This window comes from Trachemys scripta, chromosome 14 (assembly GCF_013100865.1).
Source record: "Trachemys scripta elegans isolate TJP31775 chromosome 14, CAS_Tse_1.0, whole genome shotgun sequence".
NCBI lineage: Eukaryota > Metazoa > Chordata > Testudines > Emydidae > Trachemys > Trachemys scripta.
Genome location: NC_048311.1, coordinates 20789353 through 20812322, shown reverse-complemented (window position 1 = coordinate 20812322; position 22970 = coordinate 20789353). Strand labels below are relative to the sequence as shown.

At 44.6% G+C, this 22970-nt stretch overlaps 2 protein-coding genes across 5 annotated transcripts in view; one reads left to right on the top strand and one right to left on the bottom strand.

Annotated features, from left to right (window-relative positions):
• Window positions 1-1421: 1421 nt before the first annotated feature.
• Window positions 1422-18172, top strand: NUP85 (nucleoporin 85). Of its 2 annotated transcripts, XM_034789941.1 has the most exons (19): window positions 1422-1576; window positions 2143-2233; window positions 2873-3035; window positions 3753-3823; window positions 5634-5677; window positions 6578-6647; window positions 7738-7859; window positions 9281-9415; window positions 10394-10516; window positions 11056-11187; window positions 11621-11727; window positions 12184-12267; window positions 13097-13162; window positions 13685-13836; window positions 13935-14052; window positions 15599-15699; window positions 16993-17144; window positions 17807-17893; window positions 17983-18172. In XM_034789941.1, the coding sequence occupies exons 1-19, from the start codon at window positions 1544-1546 to the stop codon at window positions 18082-18084; spliced, it is 1953 nt and encodes a 650-aa protein (XP_034645832.1). In that variant the 5' UTR covers window positions 1422-1543; the 3' UTR covers window positions 18085-18172. The 2 variants fall into 2 exon arrangements, with proteins under 2 accessions (XP_034645832.1, XP_034645833.1); XM_034789942.1 differs by lacking the exon at window positions 3753-3823.
• Window positions 18173-19029: 857 nt separating this feature from the next.
• The window catches only part of GGA3 (golgi associated, gamma adaptin ear containing, ARF binding protein 3), a 23266-nt gene continuing 19325 nt past the window's right edge, over window positions 19030-22970 (bottom strand). For all 3 annotated transcript variants that reach the window (XM_034789945.1, XM_034789943.1, XM_034789944.1), the window contains one exon: window positions 19030-21009. In XM_034789945.1, the coding sequence (XP_034645836.1) occupies window positions 20899-21009 (111 nt within the window). In that variant the 3' untranslated portion in view covers window positions 19030-20898. The remainder of the gene's footprint in view (window positions 21010-22970) is intronic.

Genomic DNA, 22970 nt, shown 5'->3' with positions numbered 1-22970 from the left:
CATCGGAGAAAGATGTTATTTTGTTCTAAAGGGCAACAAAAATACCCTAATCTTTCCTTAAATATGGTGCCCAGGCACTCTTGTTAATATACCTTAATGATTTTAGCCCTTTTTTGCACCTGCATCACATTATTGACTCATTCAATTTGTGATCTACTATAACCCCCAGCTTTTGCTTTGCATTAATTCTAGTTCTGTGCATGGAGTAGAAAATGCCACACCAAACCATCATTCACAATCAGCTCCCCCGCCCCCCCCCAGCCCCAAACTTTATGAGGTTAGTTTAGGAAGTATAAGATTTAAAAACTAATAAATCACTTCATTTTTCAACAAGCTTCCAATTTTCCAGGACACAATGCTTTTTTGCTTCTTGGCTAGGCAAGTGGTGAGTTCAAGAAAGGGTTTGTTGTTTGCCAAGTACCCAGATAGCTTGAAAAGCTTCAAAGTCCCCAAAAAGGGCAAGATGAAGTTACATGCTGGCCTCACAACTCCCTGGCTTGGCCTAGGTAGGCATAAAGGCTAGGACCAGCACTCTCTGGTCCTGTCCAGATAGTACATGAAAGGCAAGGCCCCTCTGGGTATCTGGGGCTCTTAGAGAAGTTCAGCTTAATGATCCCAAGTCAGCCTGGTGAGGTGGGTGGAGGCCAGTAAGGTTTCAAAGCACCCAGCCATCTGCTGTCCCATTTGTCATCATTCAAAAGCACCCGTGTAGGCACTGCAACCATGCAAGAAGTTTCTCTGAGCCCCCTCACAAGAAGTAAAATTATAACAACGATGATCATAAACAGGGAGGCACATGGCAACTCAAGATCCCTTGGTGGCAAGAAATGGATGATTACACCCTCTACACCTCAACTCATGCAGACGCGGATACCCATCTGTGTGCAGAACAGACCACCAGCAGCAGCGCCCGGGGCGTGGCGCGATATGAGGGCGCCCTACAGCCGTCAGCGGAGACAGCTACAGCCACAGCACGGGGCGGGGCAACGCCCCCCTGCGAGCAGCTGCCTACCAGCGCTAGGGAGGGACAACCAGAGGCCTGACCTAAGGACAAGCACGGGATCCCGAAGAAACCCCAGCAGCTGATCCAGGAAATGGGTAAAAGCCGCCACCAACACAACAGGACCCCTACGACACACTCCCGGACTAGAGCGCCTCAGCCGCCGCTCCCGCCTATATACCTTCGTGGGGTCCTTCCAGAGCCGGTCGCGCCACCGGACTGACCTGTTCAGGGCCTGTCCCCAAATTCAACAATGTAAAGCCCATAAAGGGAGGACTTATCCCCCCTTTCTAACACACACTATTTCTCACCCCGCCCCAGGGGGCTGATCGAGAGGGGAAGCTGCAGCAATGTGGGCCCGGAGGAGTAGAGTTCTGCAGGCAGCGCAGAGGGCAGCCCCGAACCAGGGGCCTCTGTCTCTGCCCGGCGCCCGGCCCGGCCTGGGGTTGGGCGGGGCTCTCTGGGTGCAGGCCATCTGTTGTGGCGGCGGAGCTGGTTCTCTTCTGCTGCCTGTCGCCGTCCTCCGGCGAGCCTGCTGCTGACATGGATGAGCTGGACGTGGAGCCGCCGCTTACTGTAGGACAGAGCGAGCCCTCGTCTGCGGGGGGGCTGGGCACCCTCTGCCGGGAGCACTGGGCTGGGGGAGGCTACGGGCGGGGGGCACGCGGGGTAGAGGGGAGCGGCTGTGGGGGGCAGGGAGCTGTTGTGGTTCACTTCAGCTAATCGCCCTCGTGCCTGTGCATTACTGACTGTCTCCCTTCGTTAGCACAAATAAGCCCGCCGCCAAAAAGATACAGTGATAATCAGAGCAGCACCCAGCGCCCTTCTGCAGTAATCTCAAAGTGCTTTATGAGGGAAGGTGGTATCATTCTCGCCGTTTTACAGATGAGAAAACTGAGGGCATGTCTACTGCATCTGAGAGCAAGCCTCCCAGCCAGTGTAGAAAGACTTGTGCTAGTGGGGCTTGCCCTAGTGTGCTAAAAATTTCTGTGTAGATGAGCCTGTGGACCCAAGCTGAGAGGCTCACTCCCAGATGCAGGGGAAACATACCCTAAAAGGGGAAGAGGAATCGTGTTTGCCTGCTGTATTCTTCTAGAGAGCAGCTGCATGCTTGACAATTCCTGTGCCCTATCTCCTAACAGCTGATTCCTGGGGTGGACTCCAACAGGAAGCAAATGTGTTTTGCCTGGGGACCTGGAGAGATGCTGGTGTATGAAACTTTGTTCCCAAAAGGTGAATAACTTCTCTTTCATTCTTGAGTGTTTATCTTGGTGGATTTTACTAAATACTAATGCAGAGCGAACAGGGATACTCCTAACCTCAAATGTTCAGAAATTGTGAGTTAGGCCCCAAAATAAATTGGCTTAAAATGAGATATTTGAAAATAAATTTGGGGTTCTTTTTACTTGCCTTTTCAAGAGTTTGGAGTACACTCAGATCATGTTCTTTCAAGTTTTATTCTGCAACATGAGACCTAGAAACTTCTTGAGCAGTCATTTGACTCCAGGAGTAGAGGCTTCAAGAACACCACCAAATGGTGAAAGAGTTGAGAATTCAGTCACATTAGTGTTTATAAGGTGATTTTCATTATCACACAAATTATTAGCGTTTTTTTTTTTTTAATTGAGTTTTACAGAGTGTTTGATATTTTATCAGTAGTTTTGTGCCTCGTGCCCTATTTTTGTGCTGATTCTTAGACTTCTTACCAAATAAATTCCCGGTTAATATTTTAAGAACCATTACTGTAGGCTTTAACTTTTGAAGTCCAGAGTATATTACTATCCCATAGGGCTGAGATGGATTATCTGCATTAAACACTGCAGAGTAGTAGCATTCTTTTGGCTATTTTATGGTTTACATGCTTCATTTCAGAATGTGCAGAGAAAAGGCCAGGCTGCCCCAACATTTTCATTGTTCGCAAAGATCAAGATGTGTACTCGCAGACCTTACGCAAACTCTTCAATGAATCCCATGGGATCTTTGTTGGACTCCAGAGGAGTGAGGAAGAACTGGCTGGGAAGTCAAGGAAAGCACAGTGAGTAAATAGAAATGCTAGATAGTTTTGAAACAAAAAGAGAACATGTCAGTAGTGAGGTACAATTCAGATAGACTGTTCTGTGCCACTTAATAGTGGAGGCAGGTGTGGTGTCTGTGCATCTCCTTAAGTTGGTAACCTTGTGAGAGTTATTAAAGGTACAGTACATACAATACATACTTGTTGTTCACTGACTGAATTTATTAAAGAAACATATCTTATCTTGATTGTTCCCTTTATTTGTGCCCAGTCTCCTTCACTGCTGATGGATACTGCCTCATCTGTAGACATGAGGTAGGAGAGCAACCCGCCTCTGACTGGTGTGTTTGCCGCTTACAGAATGTCTTATTAGGAAGCGAGGCGAGGTGATACAATAATAATTTTGCAGTGCAGGAAAGGATCAATATGTTGCTCCCCTTCTTCCACCAAACATATGAATCTATATCCAATGAGGGAGATAATGAAACTGAAATTCTCTCAGCTGCTGACCCTCTGTAATATTGTATAACTAATTTTTCCAACATCCATTTTACAAAATTAGGCCCCAGTCCCGCAAGTAGTCACCTCTCTGGCAATGTGGAGCCCAACTGACTTCAGTACAGTGCAGAAGGGGTCTGCCTCTGCAGAGAAACTTGCAGAATCGGGGCCCTACTAGCCTACATGCACAAGCTAACAATAAATAAATCTCTCTAAAGAAAGCCTTTGTATTCTTGGCAGATTGGTTCGAGTGAGTAAAAACTACCGTTCAGTCATAAGAGCCTGTATGGAGGAGATGCACCAGTTGGCTAGTAAGTTCTTCTCCGTTTAAGAAGAGACAATATTCGAGACCATAAAAATAATATTTGCAATTGTAATTTGTTATAACTGCTGTAAAAGTGTTTTCAGATTTTAGTAACTGTTGAGACTGCAGTTCCACCCCCTCGATGCAATGTCAATTTGTAAACCTAGGGAGAGACTTTTTTCTTTATTTTTTAATTGAATTTTCAGAATTTACTCTTGCACTCACTTTTTAAAATTCTTATTTTTCCTAATTTATTTCTCTGCTCTTTGATTCCCTCCTTGATCTTTTTGATTGCTTCACAAGTCTGAGGTTTTTCTTTTCTCAAGATACTTTGTAATCTCCCACTTCCAGCTGCATCAAACAGCCATTCTTATTGTCCCAGGCTTCTCATTATTTATTTGTCACTCCATTAATTTGGGATTCCCTCTCATCTTCTCTAATGGGAAATGCAGCTTCTAACTCTTAAAGAATCAGAAGAATAGGTAACCATACTGGATCATTATTACAAGTGTAATGTCCCTGTTTTGTTGTCACTTCTAGGCAGTCTGATGGTTGGTGCCATCCTTGTTCTGTTTAGTAAATAGGCTTTCTTTTGCATGTGGAACCCCTATCAATTACTTTGCTCTTTTCCTTACTTCTACTCCTCTTGTACCGGTGAGAATCGTATATCATATATGTAATAATGACATTTAGCAGGACAGTTACAACAAACAATCAATGTTGAAATACAGTCCAGCAACCAAAATTGTTTCCAGATATAACATCATAGAAAGTCAGGTCAGGCTATGTTTGCTACCGTAATGAGAGTAGATGGTCTACCTCATCAAACCCACTGCCTTGTGGGTAGTCCGGGAAGGTGTAAGGCTAAGGGAGCAACCCCTGACAGAAAAGCCCCACTGCCTTGTGGGGGAATTTGGGAGACTGCAGGGCTATGAGAGTAAACTCGGACAGAAAATCTGGAGTGGAGCCCCAAAGGCGGTCAGGTACTAATATTTTAGTATCTTTCTGGCAACTCCTGCAGCAGATCGGGTACCAGATGTATTGGTTCTTCCTCTCCTCTGGATTTATTGGTGACGTCGAGAGCGGGGTCCTGGTGCATGGGCAACTCAGGGTCTCCATATCCTCTGCCTAGGCTTGCGCCCTGAAGAGGAACTCAGCTTTGCCTTGAGCATCAACACAACACGGGAGGCAGCAGTCACCAGTTCTAAGCTCTTACTCGATTGGCATAGAGTTGAGCACCTGGGCAGTCTCCGACGGTGGGAGAGATCATCAGATCTCACTGGACAACCACTGCCTGCCATAAAACTGGGCAGCCCCCGGACTGTCCCGCCACAGTCTGCCTGCTTCAGTGAGTGCTCGGAGCTTAGCAAAACATCATCTTTAAATGTGACCGATATGGCAAAGATTGTCTCTCTCGAGTGGGTCTCTTCAGCCACATTTGCTGCTGCCATAAAGCCAACTTTATGTAAATTCTTTACCTTTCAGGGGTGCATACCCATGGTCTCTTGAGACTGAAAGATGCCTACGACTACAATGTTTTATGAATTTATTATCTTTTCACAGAGCGCTCAGAATGATGTTATGCATTCTATCACACTTATAAAAGAGATCAGAACTTGTACAAAATTAATAAAAGGTTCTAAGTAACTGAGGAAATACCTAGTAACATTTAAAAGTCTGAATTAACAAGACTGGAGAATGCCCACTCATATCACTGGATCCAAACATGAAACTGCTTCATTTCTGAGCAGTGTCACCAGAGGGCTGGAAAAATGTTTTTGAGGTGTTTTGACTTCGTTCTCTCTCTCTTCCCTCAGTTTCTACCCGGGACCCTGAGCTGCAGTGCCAGCACAGCACCCAGGTAATTTACAAACATTGTATTGTGAAATCTAGTCACAACTGAAAAAAACGATTGCCGGCAAATACACCAGGCAAGTCTGTTGTGACAATGATACGTTCTAAATCTGCTTTTAGTCTTTTGCATTGGTGGAATAGGCAGCAGCATGCTGCTTATGTTGTAAGAGACTCAAGTTGTAGGAGGTATCTGAGACCTCTGGGTGCTCTGATGTAATCTATATATTGATCCAATTTTATAGACCTCAGATACTCTCGCCCTCTAACAAAATCCAACCATGAACTAATACCCCAGCCCCCCTTAGAGCCTACCTCTCTGATGTCCCACCCCAAAACTGATTAGGCTTGTAGCGAGCCTTGAAATCATGCACTTGAAGCAATAATGGAACTATCTTCTAGGAAGAGTAAAGAATACAAGCTGTGGTATTCTCTTGTCAGCATTAATATTGCTGTATTGGCGTTTTCCCTCTGTCATGACTTTTCCTTGGGTTATAAATTCAGATCTAAGTTATCTTTATAGAACCAAAATAAATATTGTAACCTTCAATTGAGGTCTCACTGAGAACCAAAATAAACATTGTAACTTTCAATTGAGGTCTCTTAGATTTAATGTCAGAAAGAATTCCTGTACTATCTTAGTGGTGACCACAGATGGGAGATGTTTTTTGTATTTTAATGTGCAAGCAGCTTTGAAACTTCCTAAATCAAATATGTGGCCCAGTGTCTCATTTTACTACTGATCTTCTCTGAAAGGTTAGTAAAACAAAGAAGTAAACTTATCAGAGGAGTGGATAAGGAGGAAGGCTGCTATTTGACATGTTGTGGTTCAAATGTCTTTCTTTGGTTGCTGTGTTAGGAAACTCAGGAGTGATTGTTGCATATGAAACCTGTACCTGTTGCTCCTCAGGTCTCTATTCTGTCCGCGATGGAGCTGATCTGGAACTTGTGTGAGATCCTTTTTGTTGAAGTAGCGCCAGGTGAGAATTGGAGTATAATGATGTTAATAGGTATTTCTGTTTGCATAGGTATTTGTTCTAGAAATGTACAACGTGCCCATCAGAACATATCTTGGCATGTCTCCAAAAGTCATACTAATATTGCCAGGAAGTGGCAAAAAACCCTACCCCTAATGCTTCCTGTCTCGGACAAGAATTGTCCTCTGTCTTGCACTGTGCCCTAAACTAATAGACCTCTTTCCCTCCTGTTCCAGTTTTCTCCTTCCTCTGTACTACAGTGGAACTGGAGTTGGCTCATAGTATATGAAATTAATAGAGAAGTGTGATATCAAACAGAATTTTTTCTCCAGTTGTTGAATTTCAAGGATAAACAACCTCTAAGTACAAAATACTATTAAATTCATAAGTGTAGACTATATATAAATGCTAAGTATCACTTACCCATTAGGGTCCACATTCTTTGGTGCAGCTCCACTGACTTTAGAGTGTCTTCGCTGACATCAGTTGAATTACACCAGGAGAGGATTTGGCCTAGGATTTCAATCCAAGTTACTTTTTAGGCAGACAAAATATGTAAACATATGCTACCTATTCATTATCCAGAAGAGAGGTTCTCAAACTGGACCATTTGATGGTGGTTTGTTGAGAGCAAATGAGTTACCTGGTGCTAGTTTTCCGCCTCATTTCCAGTGAAAACAGATTTGAGAGGAAAATAAAATGAAGAGTAAAACTACGTGCATCATGTGGGCAATATAAGATGCATGATAATTATTCATCATCTTGTTTTTGAAGTGCCTGTGATAAGTGCCAATTATGTTGTTAGCTAGCAATCTGAGCTAGCTTTATTTTGTCTCTGTGTCATGGAGCAGGTTAATAGACAAAGGAGCAAATCCCCTTTCAGTTTGTAAAATTCTGAGTTTGTTAATTTGGCAGCAGCCTGCTGTTCTTCCATGGCCTTTGGTGGCTTGAGCCTTGCAGATAAAAATCCTATGAATGCGTCAGAGGACTAGGCAGACTTGTCCTCTGCTTTTGGAAATATAGTATGAAACTAATAATGTTAGAATCTTAAAACAGCAGGGATCTGATGGAGAGATGTATTCTCTGCTTACAGCTGGTCATCTCCTGCTTCACCTCCTCGACTGGGTTCGTCTTCATGTGTGTGACGTAGACAGCATGGTCCGTGAAGTTCTGAGCAGTGAAAATCCATCGAAGCATAAAGACTTCTGGAATGCTGTGAGTAAAGAAATTGGTGCTCTCTCCATCAAAGAAGTTTATACATTTGCATGCGTGCTCTGTCTCTCCTTCCTCACGAGTGGCTTTGTACGCTAGATTGCATCTCCGAAACTGACATTTGGCATAGTTGCTAGTATCTGCTTGGAGGGATTCCTGCATGAAGCCATCATGAAGACTATTACCCTCACCCCTAGAGAGGATTTCAGATCAAAATAGAGGCCAGAGCCAGCACAGTATAGGGGGATGTTATAAGGCCACCCCACCTGGGGTGCCCTCCTGCAGCAGGCTCTGGCATGACAGGTCCGTCCATAAAAGGAACAGTCTCTCCCAGTGTCTGATTCAAAAGCCCACCTTTAGGCATAATTAATTCCTGCACATATACAATAGTCTACAACATAAAATAGTTCTCCCTGAAATCCCAGAGTACAGCAGGTTCACAACAGTTTTTCATGCTCTCTCCTGGGACATCATTTCCAGCTCACCCTCTTGAGGGAGAGTCCATCTCCAATCTTCTCTGTCTTTTCATCTTTATCCCAGGGCATCACTCTCTAGGCTTTCCACCTGAGAGCTCCCAGTGTCACTTTTCCCCCATGATGCTTCTCTGATAGCCCCAAGTCAGATCTCCTCTGAGAGAACTCCCTGCAGTGTTCCTCCCATGCAGGCCTCCGTACCTGAGAGTCCTACCCATGCTCAAGGAATGTCCCTGCAGGACTAACCCCTTGTTCTTGGTGTGGTTTCCCACAGTTCTCCATTCAGGAGTGTTGCAGGGGGTATTCCTGTAGTGTTTCATTCACCCCAGTCCCTCTGCCTGTGAGTCCTGCCCTTGCTCCTGGGATCCACCCTCCAACATCAACCTCCTTGTTTTGGGTTTGGTTTCCCCTAACCAGGGTTGGTTCTTCCCCTGGTTCCTAGAGGCCTCTGATGAACTGTCCTGTAACTCGGCTGGGGTTCCCCAGCTTTGGTCAGTCCTCACCAACAACAGGCTTCACCTTCTTCCTGCAGGCTCTGTATACTAGCTCTCCTGTGCTACTCCTGTTTCTGTCTGGGTCTCTCCTTTCCTCCCCAGGCAGTTCTCATCTTCCCCTTTCTTGTCTCTCTCAGGCCCTTTTCCTGACTGATTCCTCCACTGTTTATCTCTCTCCATTAATATGATCCAGGTGCATTTAAAATCAACTGGGAAGCAGCTGAGGAGTCAGACTCTCCTCCCTCTTAAAGGGGCCCTTCACCCTGTGGCAGGAGGCTTGTGCTGTGTGAGCATTTGAGTTAACAGGATCTGTAGTTGAAGCACTTTTGGTTCCTTTAGCTTTTCGAAGCCACACATGTTAACTCAGTTAAAATTCACCTTTGGTCTGATTCTGCATGAAGGTGGTGTCTCAGCATTGCTTCTGCTTGGTGCTCATGGACTGTGGTGGTTTTTGCAGGTGGACAGCTTCGTGCTGCAGGGCCGGATGGATGATGCACGGCATTTACTCTCTAAGGAAGCCAGTGCCAACCCCACATCGATGGGCATGTGCAAAATTCTGGATGACTTGATGAAGAAGATGCCCATTCTTAGTGTATGTTTGCAGCAGCCGTCTCATACAGTTCCATTGGGGAATAATGCATGCAGTGGTCTGTAGTGGGGGTGGCATTTGTAGTCCAGTCTGTATCATCTCACCTGTGGGCCACTATAACATAACAGCCTGGCCTACTGACTACTAAAATGTCTGAATTCTGATGTCCTCTGGCTGTAACATACATGTTCTACAACAGGGGTAGGCAACCTATGGCACGTGTGCCAAAGGCGGCATGCGAGCTGATTTTCAGTGGCATTCACACTGCCCGGGTCCTGGCCATCGGTCCGGGGGGCTCTACATTTTAATTTAATTTTAAATGAAGCTTCTTAAACATTTTAAAAACCTTATTTACTTTACATACATACAATAGTTTAGTTGTATATTATAGACTTATAGAAAGAGACCTTCTAAACACATTAAAATGTATTACTGGCACGCGGAACCTTAAATTAGAGTGAATAAACGAAGACTCGGCACACCACTTCTGAAAGGTTGCCGACCCCTGTTCTATAAAAACCCAAAAGACCCATATGCAGGGAGAAGAGCATATTATGTTAAAAGGCAACATGGCCTTGGTGGTGATTCCTGTTCTTACTCAAAGCTGTGGAGGGAGACACATTTTTCCAGTTCTTCAAAATGTTCTGATTGACAGCTCTTACACAACCTCCCAGAGAACTTTCCTTGTAGACTTCATCCGCACATCTCCACCTCCGCACATACTGCAGTGGTCTTTTCATGGTGAAAAGGCTTCAGATGCTGCATTGTGGTCCCCTGTGGGTTCCTGTACACTCTGTCACTTTGATATTTAAATGGCTAAAGTGATGGAGAAGCTTCGTAGCAGCATACATCAAAATCCTTGCCGTGGGCCAGTGTTTTGTTCTGGCCATGAAAGGCTTGTTTGAGAGTCATGCTGAATGACAATTGTAGAGGCTGGACTTTGAATTTGCCTTATCGTGTGTATGTATCTTCCCGGTTCAGATTGGCAACACCCAGACACTGACTGAGATGGAACTGAAATGGCAGCATTGGCATGAAGAATGTCAGCGGTACCTCCAGGATGGGACCTTTGCTTCCAATCTCCACATGGAGTCCATCTGCAAGGTGAGTTGTGGCTGAGAAGGAAGGAGGTTATGTTCACAGATTTGAAGGCACCAGTAGCCATCCATTGGAGATGGGGAGTGCTGTGTGGACACAGGTAATGTTGGTCTGCTGGTTAAAGCAGGAAATTTAGAGTGGTGGACGCTGCGTGACTTTGGGCAAATGGCTTCCCCTTACCTCACCTCTCCATAAGTCAGGCAGTAATGCTGGTTATAGAATTGAGCTCACAGGCATGTTTTGGGGCCTGATTAATTGTTTGTGAAACACTTTGAGGCTCTTTGCTGAACTCTGCTATCATAAGTGCAAGCTTGATACCATCCGCTCACTGTCCCCTCAGTACAATGCTTTGGTCAATGGCGTGCCCAAGAGCTGCTGTTCTTTTCCTCTTAGTTATTTGGTTTTAATTAAGTTGTTGGTGATTACATGCCCTGTTAGTGGGGGTGATACCAAGAGAAGCAGAGCTGAGGGATTTAAAGAAAGGAAGCTAGTAATGAAGATGTGAGTCTTTGAGGGCTTACGGCGGCGTTTCTCTTTCGTGCAAGATCCTGCTGGGAGATGAGAACGCCATACTGGAGAAGAAGGAGCTCATGACTACTTGGTACCACTTTCTGGTCACCCGACTTGTCTACTCCCATCCAACTGTGAAGCCAGTGGAACTTCGCTTCTATGCACAGGTAAGTCTGGGGTTACTGCATTCAAACCACATTGGGAGGGCTGAAGTTTTATAGGGTCCAGATATTTGTGTGATTCCCCCCCCTCCCCCCCCCCGAGTTTGAAAGTGGATCAGCAACCTACAGGGAGTTCCAAACATGTGCTATGAGTGAAAAATTTGCAGCTGACCAAGAGTTTTCAGTTTCTACTTGAATGTGGCAAACTGCAAATACCTGCTTTAATTTTCTTAAGTCATAGTGTTCAATCTGTTCTAGGAAAACAGAGATGAATCCTGTTTGACTCTTTCAATCAATTTTTTTTTGTTTATCTCCCCCCATCACCCCAAGTTTTCCCCCAAAATGTTCTAATAAGGCTGATGCAGCCAAATCTCTTCTCCTGCACTGTCCCCATGGCCCTTTGCATTGAATGTGTCTTGTCTTTTTGGGGCTTCCACAGTCTAGCCTGGACCTGTTCCTGGGAGGAGAGAGCAGCCCTGAACCTCTAGACAGCATCTTAATGGCAGCCTTTGAGTTCGAGATCCATCAAGTGATTAAAGAATGCAGGTTGAGTTTTAGTAAGACTTTGACTTCTTGGTTATACAGCATTGCTTCTCTGTGCCCTGAGTCCAGCAGCAAGCTGGCATCTCTTATGGAGAGGAGTCTACCTGCATGTCGAGATATGTGCACATAAGGATGATTGAGCCTGTCTGATCTGTATTTTAAAGACTGTGTCAAGAACACTTAAGGCAGACAGCAATTAAAATGTCAAGTATCAGGGGGTAGCCGTGTTAGTCTGTATCTACAAAAACAACAAGGAGTCTGGTGGCACCTTAAAGACTAACAGATTTAAATTAAAATGCCGTTCCACTAGGTCTGTGACATACTGTCACTTGTCTGCAAGTCTGCTGGGTTAGGGCAGTGTATTGCTTCTCTGACAGTCGGAAATGTCGCCAGAAAACATAACGAGTCACTTGTCAGTTACAGGCTGATATTTTCTTCCTTTGCTTTTTGAAAATGCAGCATCGCCCTGAGCAACTGGTGGTTTGTGGCTCATCTGACTGACCTGCTGGATCATTGCAAACTCCTGCAGTCTCACAATCTCTAGTAAGTGCCTCTGCATTGTTTACTCAAGTGTCCAGAGGCCAGAGATAGGAACTATTAAGGAGTGGCGATAGAAGGATAATGTGGTATTTTCTTGGTGAAGAACTACATTTCAGAGAGTCAGAGAGAGGGGATGTGCTGTATATTCCTGTGGAATGAAAAGGAAAATCCAAGTGCTGCAAGAAGTGATGTTGCAGGAGAGAATGCCAACCTGCCACACCTCTGAGTTGATACTGAACCAGCGCCTCAGAGTGATGTTAGGGTCTTCTGTGCTGACGGCAGTGAAGTTTTTCCAGATGAAATAGAGCTGACTGGTTATTAGAGATCCCATGGTACATTTTGAATGAAGTAGGAGTATGAATCCTCTTGCCTTTGCTAAATTCCAACTTGAGTAATGGCATGCTATCTACATTTCGCTTGCAGTTTCAGTTGGCTAAAGGATCTTCTAAATTTATTTTTTAGCTGTGGAATGCTAGTAAACAGCTGTCTCTCCCAAGAGGTGGCTGATTTTCAATGGAGTTTGTAAACCACACTGAGATACTTTAGGATGAAATGTATTATGTAAATGAAAAGTCTTTATCAACAATAGTTTCAGCAGAGTCTTTTCATTGAGATACAACCTTGCAGCTGTTAATGGGTATGTACAAGGGATCCCACTGCAATAAAAAACCTTGATGTGCAGGTGATGTAGAAAAATGGACTAGTTTAGAGATTTCTTAAAAAAATAAAAACAACTTGTAGCCTGGACTGTGTGAGACACTTAATAAATTAGGTAATCGCATGGTAATCTGAGTATATGTTAGGATTAAAATGTAGTACTTTTCTGTTTCAGTTTTGGTTCCAATATGCGTGAATTCCTCCTGTTGGAGTATGCCTCCGGGCTCTTTTCCCATCACAGGTAACAACTCCTTCCCTGCTTTCAGATACCAGACTGACATTGGGCAACAAAAGAGAAACCGTCATGTTAATGATGTGAAAGGCAGCACAATTAAGTGGCTCTTGTTACGGGAAGGGATATTGATCAAGCTGTTTGACAAAGCCTTTGGGGTTCTTCTGCTAGAACCACGAGTTAGAGAGAAGAGAGCTATTAGAGCCCATCAAGTCCCTACACCATAGTTTTAGTGCTTTGTCTTTTCTAGTTATAAATGTCACAAGTTAAACATGTTATCGCTGCAGCCCCAAGTGTGCAGAACAGCTGGAGCAGGCGCTGGTATTCCAGAGCGGTCACTATAGGTATCAGTACTAGATAAAAAGTAAAAGCCAATTTAAGTCTCACAGATGAGTGACCTAACCAGGGGTCTCCTACAGTGTGTTACTGTTCTTAATCCTGACTCAGATCCCTCTTGTGGCTATAATAAAGTGCTTAATTGAGAGTTCTCCTTAGAAGGAACATTTGACCTTTCTCTCCCCTCTTTTGTAGCCTGTGGCAGCTGGGGGTAGATTATTTTGATCATTGTCCAGAGTATGGCAAGGTTTACCTGGAGCTTCATATTGAGCGAATCCCCCTCAACACAGAGCAAAAAGCCCTCAAGGTGCTGAGGATCTGTGAGCAGAGACAGATGCATGAACAAGGTGATTGACTCTTGATGACATTTCATTGCCTTATAGTGACCTGGGTGTAACTAAAAACTGACTCTCCGTTTCTCTCTTCTCCCCACTTCATCCCAAAGTTCGCAGCATCTGTAAAATCATGGCCATGAAAGCTGTGCGGAACAATCGTTTAGGCTCAGCACTGTCCTGGAGCATCCGAGCCAAGGATGCAGCGTTTGCTACGCTCATATCGGACAGGTGGGTCTTTGTTACTCTCTAGACTGAGCAGAACCTTTTGGGGAGGGGAGCACTGTCCTGAGAAGGCTCTTCTGAAGGCTAGTTGAGATAATCTGTTAGAACAGAACCTTCCTCCCTTTAGGACAAACTAGTACAGCATCTGTGCTAGTGAATTAAATCCTTGATCCCTTTCAGAGACAAAGGATTGTGCAATACTTGCAACATCCTTCTTCCTTAGCCATTTCCCTTTTCCTTACCACTCTCCTCCCCACCTTCTGCAATCCTCAGAGGACAAGAATAGGGAGATAACAGACCTACAGATCAACTTAATCTTAGGTAGCAGAGGAAGTTAACCTTATTTCACGGAGATCCTAGTTTTGAACTGAATCAACTGTTCAGTACTTAATCTTGTGGGCAGTGAGGGGGCTGTACGGGAGGAAGAACGCCCTACTAGTTCGAACACAGGGCTGGGAGAAAGGAGATCTGGTTTCTGTTTCTGACCTGCTCTAGGCTTCCTGTGTGATCTTTTGATAAGTCGTATCATATATCTGCTTCATTTTTTACAGCTGGGGGAAATGGGGAAAGTACGTGTCTCAGCTAGGATTAGATTGTAATTTTGAGATCAGTGGGTAGAAGATGCTCTAGAACAACGGTTCCCAAATGTTTTGCTAAGGTGACTCTCAAACTGCATTTTGTGGTGGGTTTTTTTTTGTTTATTTTTGTAATCCACCATTACCTATATGCACATTCTACCCTGCTGTCACAATCCTAATCCTGGGCAGCTGGGTGGCACTGCAACCCTGTGTGCCAGGTCACAATGCCCCAGAGCAAGGAGCTGGGACAGGAGTTGTCACTGTTGGGCGAGCATGGGGCAGGCTTGATTTCCAACCCACATTCCCTGTGGGCCACCCTGCTCACGGGGCTAGAAGTGTATGTTTGCCTAGCGCCCTGCGACCCATCTAGAATCTTCCCACAACCCCCAGGACCCATTTGTTTGGGGAAAAACTGCCCTAGAAGCGCAAGGTATTATTTCACATTTGAGGGTTGAGTAACCTGAGAAAGGAGTGCTATTTTTGTCTTGTTTTAGGAGTGGGAGGGACTATATTTGCTTGAACGGAATGTGGAAGAAAACCAACACAGGAAGCAGGCACTGAAAGCAGCAGCATAATAAAGGCTCGACTGAAAAAACTCTTAGGACTTAATTTGCTCCTGCTGCTTATCAGCTCTTCTGTGCAGTAGAAAAACAAAGTCTTTGTTATGAGCTGGCAGAGCTGTTTATGCATCTGTTGGCCTCAGGACTGCTTGCTGTGCTGCTATTCTTCCACCTTGGCTTTTAAAAACAAATCCTGGTGACTGCAAATATCCTGAACAACAACAAAAAGAAAGGGTGCGGAGACGGGTGTATTCAACATACACCATAATATCTGAATGGACCCCACCTCCAGGGAATGGTTTTGGCTCTTTAGGAGGGTGATTAAAACAGAATGACATTGGGTAATAAAGCTTCTCTGAAGAGTGGGACGCGTAGGCTGAACCTAGTGGACACAAGTCTCTGACTTCCCTGTAGATTCCTGAAGGATTATTGTGAGAGAGGCAGCTTCTCAGACCTGGACCTTATCGATAACTTGGGACCCTCCATGCTGCTCAGTGATCGGCTGACGTTTCTTGGTGAGAATCTGCTGCCTACAGACAGACCCTTCCTAGAACTGCTTTAAAGTGTTGTTCACCCTAAAACCATTTCTCTGGAGCTGCTACTGGTTCTCTTAATTTCTTCTCCCCTGTACATCCTGAGTCCATTACAGATGTCAGGGGGAGAGCAAATTACTGTATGTGGTTTGGGATGTCATCCTCTTGCTGTTGTTGGCAGACTGTTTTACCTCAAACTGCATTCACAGAAGGTCTCTGATGTTCCACCTCAGTTTGTGCAGGGCAGTCTGGGGCTCTGGGATTTATAAATCTAAACTAAAATCTAACTAAGTAAGCATTTATTTTCCCCATCTAGTGGTGCTTCCTGTGAGGAGTTAGTGATCAGAACCTGGAAAAACTTGTGTGTGGATTTTCCTAGATCCCTACAAAGGCAACCCCCTTGCACTAGTTATCTTGCCCATATGGTAGTTTTGCCCACTGCTTAGAGCTCTCCAAAGTACATCTCCGCAGCTCCATTTGTTCAGCATGGAAACGCCAAGCTCACAGTGAGGAGGACTTGACTCCATACAGGAACTAGGGGGCTGGCCCTCTGCCAAATAACACCGGAAAGGCTCCATCCGCTTCCTTTGTATATGCACAACTTCTTTCCCCTGGCGGCACCAAACCTTACGCTGCTGCTACTTGCCTGTCTTTTGGTGAAATCCCTTCCCTCCTCAATTAACCACTTCACTTCCTAGATGTCAGATCTCATCCTAACCAGGTCCTGGGGGTTCAGAGACTTACAGGATAACAAAGATCTAAATTTCCAGTATAAGCAATCAGAAAAATCAATGCTTTACGGAAAGCCTTTCAAACCCTGTTACGTTCTAACGCAAATATACAGGGCAGAGGCCCACTTCTTCCCTTGCAGGCCACCTTTAAAGGAAATGGTGACTTGCAGAATGTGTTTGATTTAAAACCATTCTCTGAACTATTCTGGAAGATTCTGCACACACGTTCACTGTATTGCCCTGAACAAAACTGAGGTGTTGTCCTTTAAGCAGGTTCAAGTGGTAAACATCAAAAAAGGGCAGATTTCCTTCTGTCCCCACCCTGTATTTATTAAGCTATTTTGATGTATAAATTGTACAAAATTCCAACCTCCCTCTTTAACCCAGACCTGCCAAAGGGCCCAGTCCTCCCCCCATTTAAGTTCTGGGAGTTTTACCACAGACTTCATAGTAGCAGGATTAGCCTCTTAGTTTTTTGTAACCAAAGCCTAGGATCTTCTGACAGTAGCTAACGTTTTACTCCCCTCGCCCACCACACACACAGGGAAGTACCGAGAATTCCATCGGCTGTATGGTGAGAAGCGGTTCTCTGAAGCTGCCAAGCTGCTCCTGATGCTGATGACGGCTCGTATTGCTCCGTGTTCCTTCTGGATGACCCTGTTGACTGATGCGCTTCCCCTCCTGGAGCAGAAAGAGGTGAATGTGGGGTTCTGATGCAACACCACAACTATCATTCTTTGTTGACCCACAGGCACCCCTCTTTTTCCTGACTGGAAGTAGGTGTACACAAATATGACAGGGTATCCCAGAACTACCTGTCCCCCCCTCATCACTGACACAAGGTACACTAGCGATTCTCCATACTTCTCATATAAATGAGTTAGATTTGGCTGTTCAAGAAATGTTTGGCCATGTGAAAGTCATGTCCAGTGATGGCATGGAGGATGCAGAGGCACTTAGGACAAAATTAATCTCTGATGTACATCCTGTGAAATCCTTATGTTTACACTAAGATTGCAAGTAGTAGGGGGATAAGGGTATAATTCAGCCCTCTCCTTTCAAAGTAGCAGACTCAATGCACTGTTGAGGATTTAGGCTTGCTACAGACTTGCCCAGTTGTTTTGGGGGATTTGAATTTGAGATTTTTCCAGTGTGCATCCCTCTGGCTTACGGTCCATCCAGAAAATTACAGCCTCACAAGTGCAAGACCCATGACTTACCAGGTGTTAAATGGTCCAAATGGAGTCATGGGCATGCAGAAGCATTCTCCTCTCGTTGACCTATCCCTCAGGAGCCACTCATTCTGGATCCCCTAGATAAGTGGTTAATGTTTTAAGCAAACAGTCTCTTTTTCACAGGTAATATTTTCAGCAGAGCAGACATATGAATTAATGCGCTGCTTGGAGGACCTGACAGCTGGAAAGACAGATAACCAGAAACTCCAGGTAATCTTGCCTGAGGTCAACTGGATGATTCAACTGGGGTAGCATGGGAAAGAGGAAGCAAGTCTCCATAACACTATTCTTGTTTCTAGGTTGATGACGTTGAGACTACCAAGGTGGAAATCCTGAGACTTGCTCTTGCACGAAACCTTGCCCGAGCTATTGTCAAGGAGGGCACGTTGGAAGGATCATGAGAATGGGCTACTGCCGTAACTCTGTGGCATACTGTACATAAAACTGACTGCTTTTCTAAGAATAAATGTCTCGTTTTGCATATTTCTAGCTGTTTTTGTGCCAGTGTTGTTTGTCGTCTCTCAATGTTGTTTCAAATGAGACCATGAACATGGAGGAAGTCTCCCCCCAACATTCATTCTATGCCCCTAGATTCCTATGAAGGATTTGGTTGCTATAAGTCAGCTTGCAGGGGGATGCTTGCTGGGCTTACCTACATAGTTAGGTAGCTAAACGTGTAACATTTGCCTCTGTTACCATTTCAGTTGTCGTCTCCTGTAACTAGAACGGAATTTGAACAGCCGACCTTTCAAACCTGATAGATTTGACACCACCTCCTTTTGGTTGGTGGATTGAATCTTGTGGCTTCCATAAACAGGAACCTGCTCCTCACTGTATCACAAAGGGTCGCACACAGAGCAAAGTAGGGAAAACAGTTTATTTAACATGCAGCAAAACAAATGCAGTGGAGACATATTTACAATATGACGGCTCAATATGAAGCTGCAACCTCAACCTCTGAACAAGTAACATTCATAAATAGTTTAATTTCCAAAGCTTGTACAATACTTTTCCCCACAGTGAGACTATGGTACCTTGCCCTTTGACTATGCAGCATGGGCACTGCAGTGCCGTTAACGAGGAGAATGAAGCTATTCTGCAGAAAGCACTTGTGCTCTTCTGATTTCCTCACAGCCACCATGAGAGTCACTTCTAGGCATCTAAAGCAGTGAAACCTGCTTCCTAACAATACGTTACAGCACCTGGGCAGACTTAAAGAGCTAAGCAAAGCCCCTAGATGTATTGTCTACAATGCCAGTGAGGCCCATGTTAAAGCAGAAACAACGTTCCTTGCTCACCACCTCTTTCCATTAGTTTAAGAACACAGCTGCTGCTTTTTTTCAGGATCCAAGAGCATCTTCCAGTCACATAAAGACAACTGAGGAGGCCACACGCCTTGGTCCTGCGTGCCAAACCAGCATTGACACTTAGCAAGCTGAGTTTGGCTTTTTACTTCTACACTTACCTTTCAATGGCCAGGGCGTCTGCTGTGTCTTTCACTTCTCCTTGTGGTTCGTATTTCTCACTACTCTGAAGAAAAACATTGAGCCACAGTGGAAAGTATAAGATGGCTAGAAAGAAGTCCAAGCTCTACTGAGAGTAATGGGTTTTATAGCCTTCTCTAAATCCAGCAGCACTTCCTCATTTTAGTTTTATTCCTGTAATAGGCTGGAGAATCTTCCTGCGTATTGAGTCTGTGGACAGTCAGGCTGACCATTCCCGTCACAATTTAAGAGCTGTTTGCCTGTACCTTGCACTGCTGGAAATTCTTAGTCTAGTATAATTAAGTTTCCATACAGCCACTCCACATGCTGTCTTCACAGGAGTGTAAGGTGACAGATTTAAAACAAGAAAAAATGCTTCATTAAAACAATTTGCTAAAAGGTCCCTGAAGGATTGTTTAGGTTTGAAATTAAGAGTGGGGGGAGGGACTACTGGAATCAAACTTTCAGTGTATTGAACTAAGTCTCCTCATTCATGTAGATACAGGGCTCACTTGAGTGAGCCCCACAATTTAAAATACAGTTGGTTTTCCCCTTGTGGAGAGAATTGCACTTAGCCACTTAATACTGGGAACAAATAAAACAGGGTTCTAAACCCAGCAGTGCACCATCACAGCCGAATGGATTCTGCCTTCCTTTCACCAATCTGCTCACTTACAATTCGATGTCCTATAGCTCTACTATTTACATCTTGTATTCCTAGTCTTTTCAAGAGAACACAGTATTCAACTTTAATAATAATACTGCCTGCAGAAGGGGAACTGAGAGCCTTTGCTCCTTACCCCTGGTCCAGCCTCTGCACCTGATTAGTGGTTGCACTGAGGCTGCTGCACTGTAGTTGCCATCCTTTATCAGTGTAACCTGTGCTGTCCACTCAAAGACAACTGGAGCCCTTTGGCCCTGTTGGTTTTACCTCCTCGCTACACACATTTCCTCTCCCCCATACTATGGAATGTGATGAAGGCAGAAGAACACTCAGCACAGGCATGGGAGTACAAAAATTAGCATGAGCTGCCTGGAAGAGAGAGAGTGCAGAGGCAGCTGGGAGTATAAAATAAAAGAAAGCAACTAAAGAGAGTGTCACACAATGCGCCGTTACTGTCTGAATGGGCAGCACTGGTGTAGGCTGCCCATTAGAGAGGAGAACAGAGGGGGGCGTGAAGTGTTATTTTACTGTAAAAAAACCCTCCCGTCTTGGAGCCAGTGGTTACTGCACAGCATGCCTAGAAGGTTCAGTTCTGGCATCAAGGAGGCAAAAGCCTTAGGGCAGGCACAGACATCAGGGCTCTGCACCGAGGAAACTCGGGATGGCATCATAACCCTACCAGCCTGTAGGCATCTCTGGACAACAGCAAGGGAGGAAGCCGACCAATCCCCTTCTGGCTATAGGTCTCCCTTCCAGAACACCAGAATTTCAAGTTTAATAACAAAGTGGAAGATAGAACCAGATTCACCCAGAGGCCAAGATAAAGCAGCCAGCAAAGCCTCCCACTGGCTGCCACTCAGTTCATTCTTGGCATAGATGCCCCGGGCCCACTTCAACCCGAGGTAAAACATTCCAGACTAAAGCTACAAGCGGAGTGGTCAGGACATGTAAACAAAGCTAAACATCACCAGTGGATAGCATGTGTGCCCCTTCCACGTCACATTCATTCCAGTCCCTTTGGGATCCCTGCCTGGTCCTGTCATGGAGACTGTGGCAGACTCGCTGGGTCATAGATTACCCCACTGATCTACTGGGGGAAACTGATCCACTTCCCCAACCTCTGTGCTGGGCTGGTCTCCCAAAGTGAAAGTCAGTCTGTACCTCAGCCTCACCTTCTCCTGCAAGGAAGAAGAAAAACAAGTTGTTAAAGTAACAGCCTCCCCGGAGCAGGAAGGCCATGAAAGCAATAGCAGCAGGACAACAACGGCAGTGCTCCCTGATGACACTCCACTGTAATAACATTTTAGATCCCAAAACGGCTCTGTCTGGATACCCCATATGGGGTAAGAGGCCAGCTTATGTTAATAGAGCATTTCTGGATACTTAATAAGGCTGATTTATTTATTCTTTAGTTTGTAAATATGACAGGTCCGTCTCTTGGAGTGAATCAGCAGGAGAAAAGCACTTACATTGCAATATAGATTCATTGTATACACTGACCAGCATCGTAGTTCAGCTGCTTCCCAGTGATCCTACTAAACACATGCTTTAGTAGTGCTAGAAGAGTATGAAGTCTCAAAACGAAACAGTACTGCAGGATGTAGAGGAAGGATAAAACCTGACAGATTCCTATTCCTTAGAGAATGACTAGGGGAAAAAGGAATCTGCCTTCCCCTGCTTACATGGCTTTTCTAGATGTTCCACAAAGTGAGTTTATAGAAATCCAACAAAACCCCATTATCTTTGTACCTTGGGATCTAACACTTTTTAACTGATGCTGTAAATGCCACTTTTACCATAATCTTCAAAAACAGGAAGTAGCAAATGTCCAGGTTATCTGAACAATCAAAAGACTACTTGAGTTCAGACTCTGAACTTTATATACTCTAGCAATGTAGAGCTGGAAGGGGCCTCACGAGGTCATCGAATCCAGCACCCTGCACTGAGGAAGGACCTAGTAAACCTAGACCATCCCTGACATGCGTTTCTTCCAACCCGTTCTTAAAAACCTCCATTGATGGGGATTTCACTGCTTAGAAGTTTATTCCAAGACTTAGCTACTCTTATAGTTAGAAAGTTTTTCCTAATATCTGACCTAAATTTCTTACTGCAGATTAAGCCCATTACTTCTTATCCTACCTTCAATGGACGTGGAGAACATTTGATCACTGTCCTTTATAACAGCCCTTAACATATCTGAATACTGTTATCAGGTCTCCCCCTGAGTTTTCTTTTCTCAAAACTAAACATGCCCAGTCATAGATTGGGTTTACTAAATTTTTCATCATTTTATTGTTTTCCTCTGGATTCTTTCCAATTTGTCCACATCTTTCCTGAAGTGTGGCACCCAGAACTGGACGCAGTACTCCAGCCGAGGCCTCTCTAGTGCTGAGTAGAGAGAAAAAGTTACCTCCTGTGTCTTCCATACGACAGTCCTGTTAATATACCCCAGAAGAATAGCTTTTTTTCACAATGGCATCACATAGTTGGCTCATATTCAAAATGAGATCCACTATAACCCCCAGATCCTTTTCAGCAGTACTATCACCTAGCCAGTTATTCCCCATTTTGTAGCTGTGCATTTGATTTTTGCTTCTTCAGTGTAGTACTTTGCACTTGTCTTTATTAAATTTAATCTTGTTCATTTCAGACAAACTCTCTAATTTGTCAAGATCGTTTTGAATTCTAAGCCTGTCCTCCAAAGTACTGGCAACCCCTCCCAGTTTGGTGTCATCTGCAAATTCTATAAGCATACTCTCCACTCCATTATCCAAGTTATTCATTAAAATATTGAATAGTAATGGACCCAGAACTGACCCTTGTAGGACCCCATTAGCTATACCCCACCAGTTTGACAGCAAACCATTAATAACTACTGTTTGAATATGACAGGTTTCAGAGTAGCAGCCGTGTTAGTCTGTATCCGCAAAAAGAAGAACAGGAGTACTTGTGGCACCTTAGAGACTAACAAATTCATTAGAGCATAAGCTTTCGTGGACTACAGCCCACTTCTTCGGATGAAGTGGGCTGTAGTCCACGAAAGCTTATGCTCTAATAAATTTGTTAGTCTCTAAGGTGCCACAAGTACTCCTGTTCTTCTTTTTGCGGATACAGACTAACACGGCTGTTACTCTGAAAC

What these genes read in the sequence shown, in the direction of transcription:
- NUP85 (XM_034789941.1), top strand. Translation starts at nt 1,544, where the DNA reads ATGGATGAGCTGGACGTGGAGCCGCCGCTTACT. An exon ending in ATAAAGACTTCTGGAATGCT is followed by an intron (nt 7,860 to 9,280) that starts GTGAGTAAAGAA and finishes TGGTTTTTGCAG; the next exon opens with GTGGACAGCTTCGTGCTGCA. An exon ending in TGATCGGCTGACGTTTCTTG is followed by an intron (nt 15,700 to 16,992) that starts GTGAGAATCTGC and finishes CCACACACACAG; the next exon opens with GGAAGTACCGAGAATTCCAT.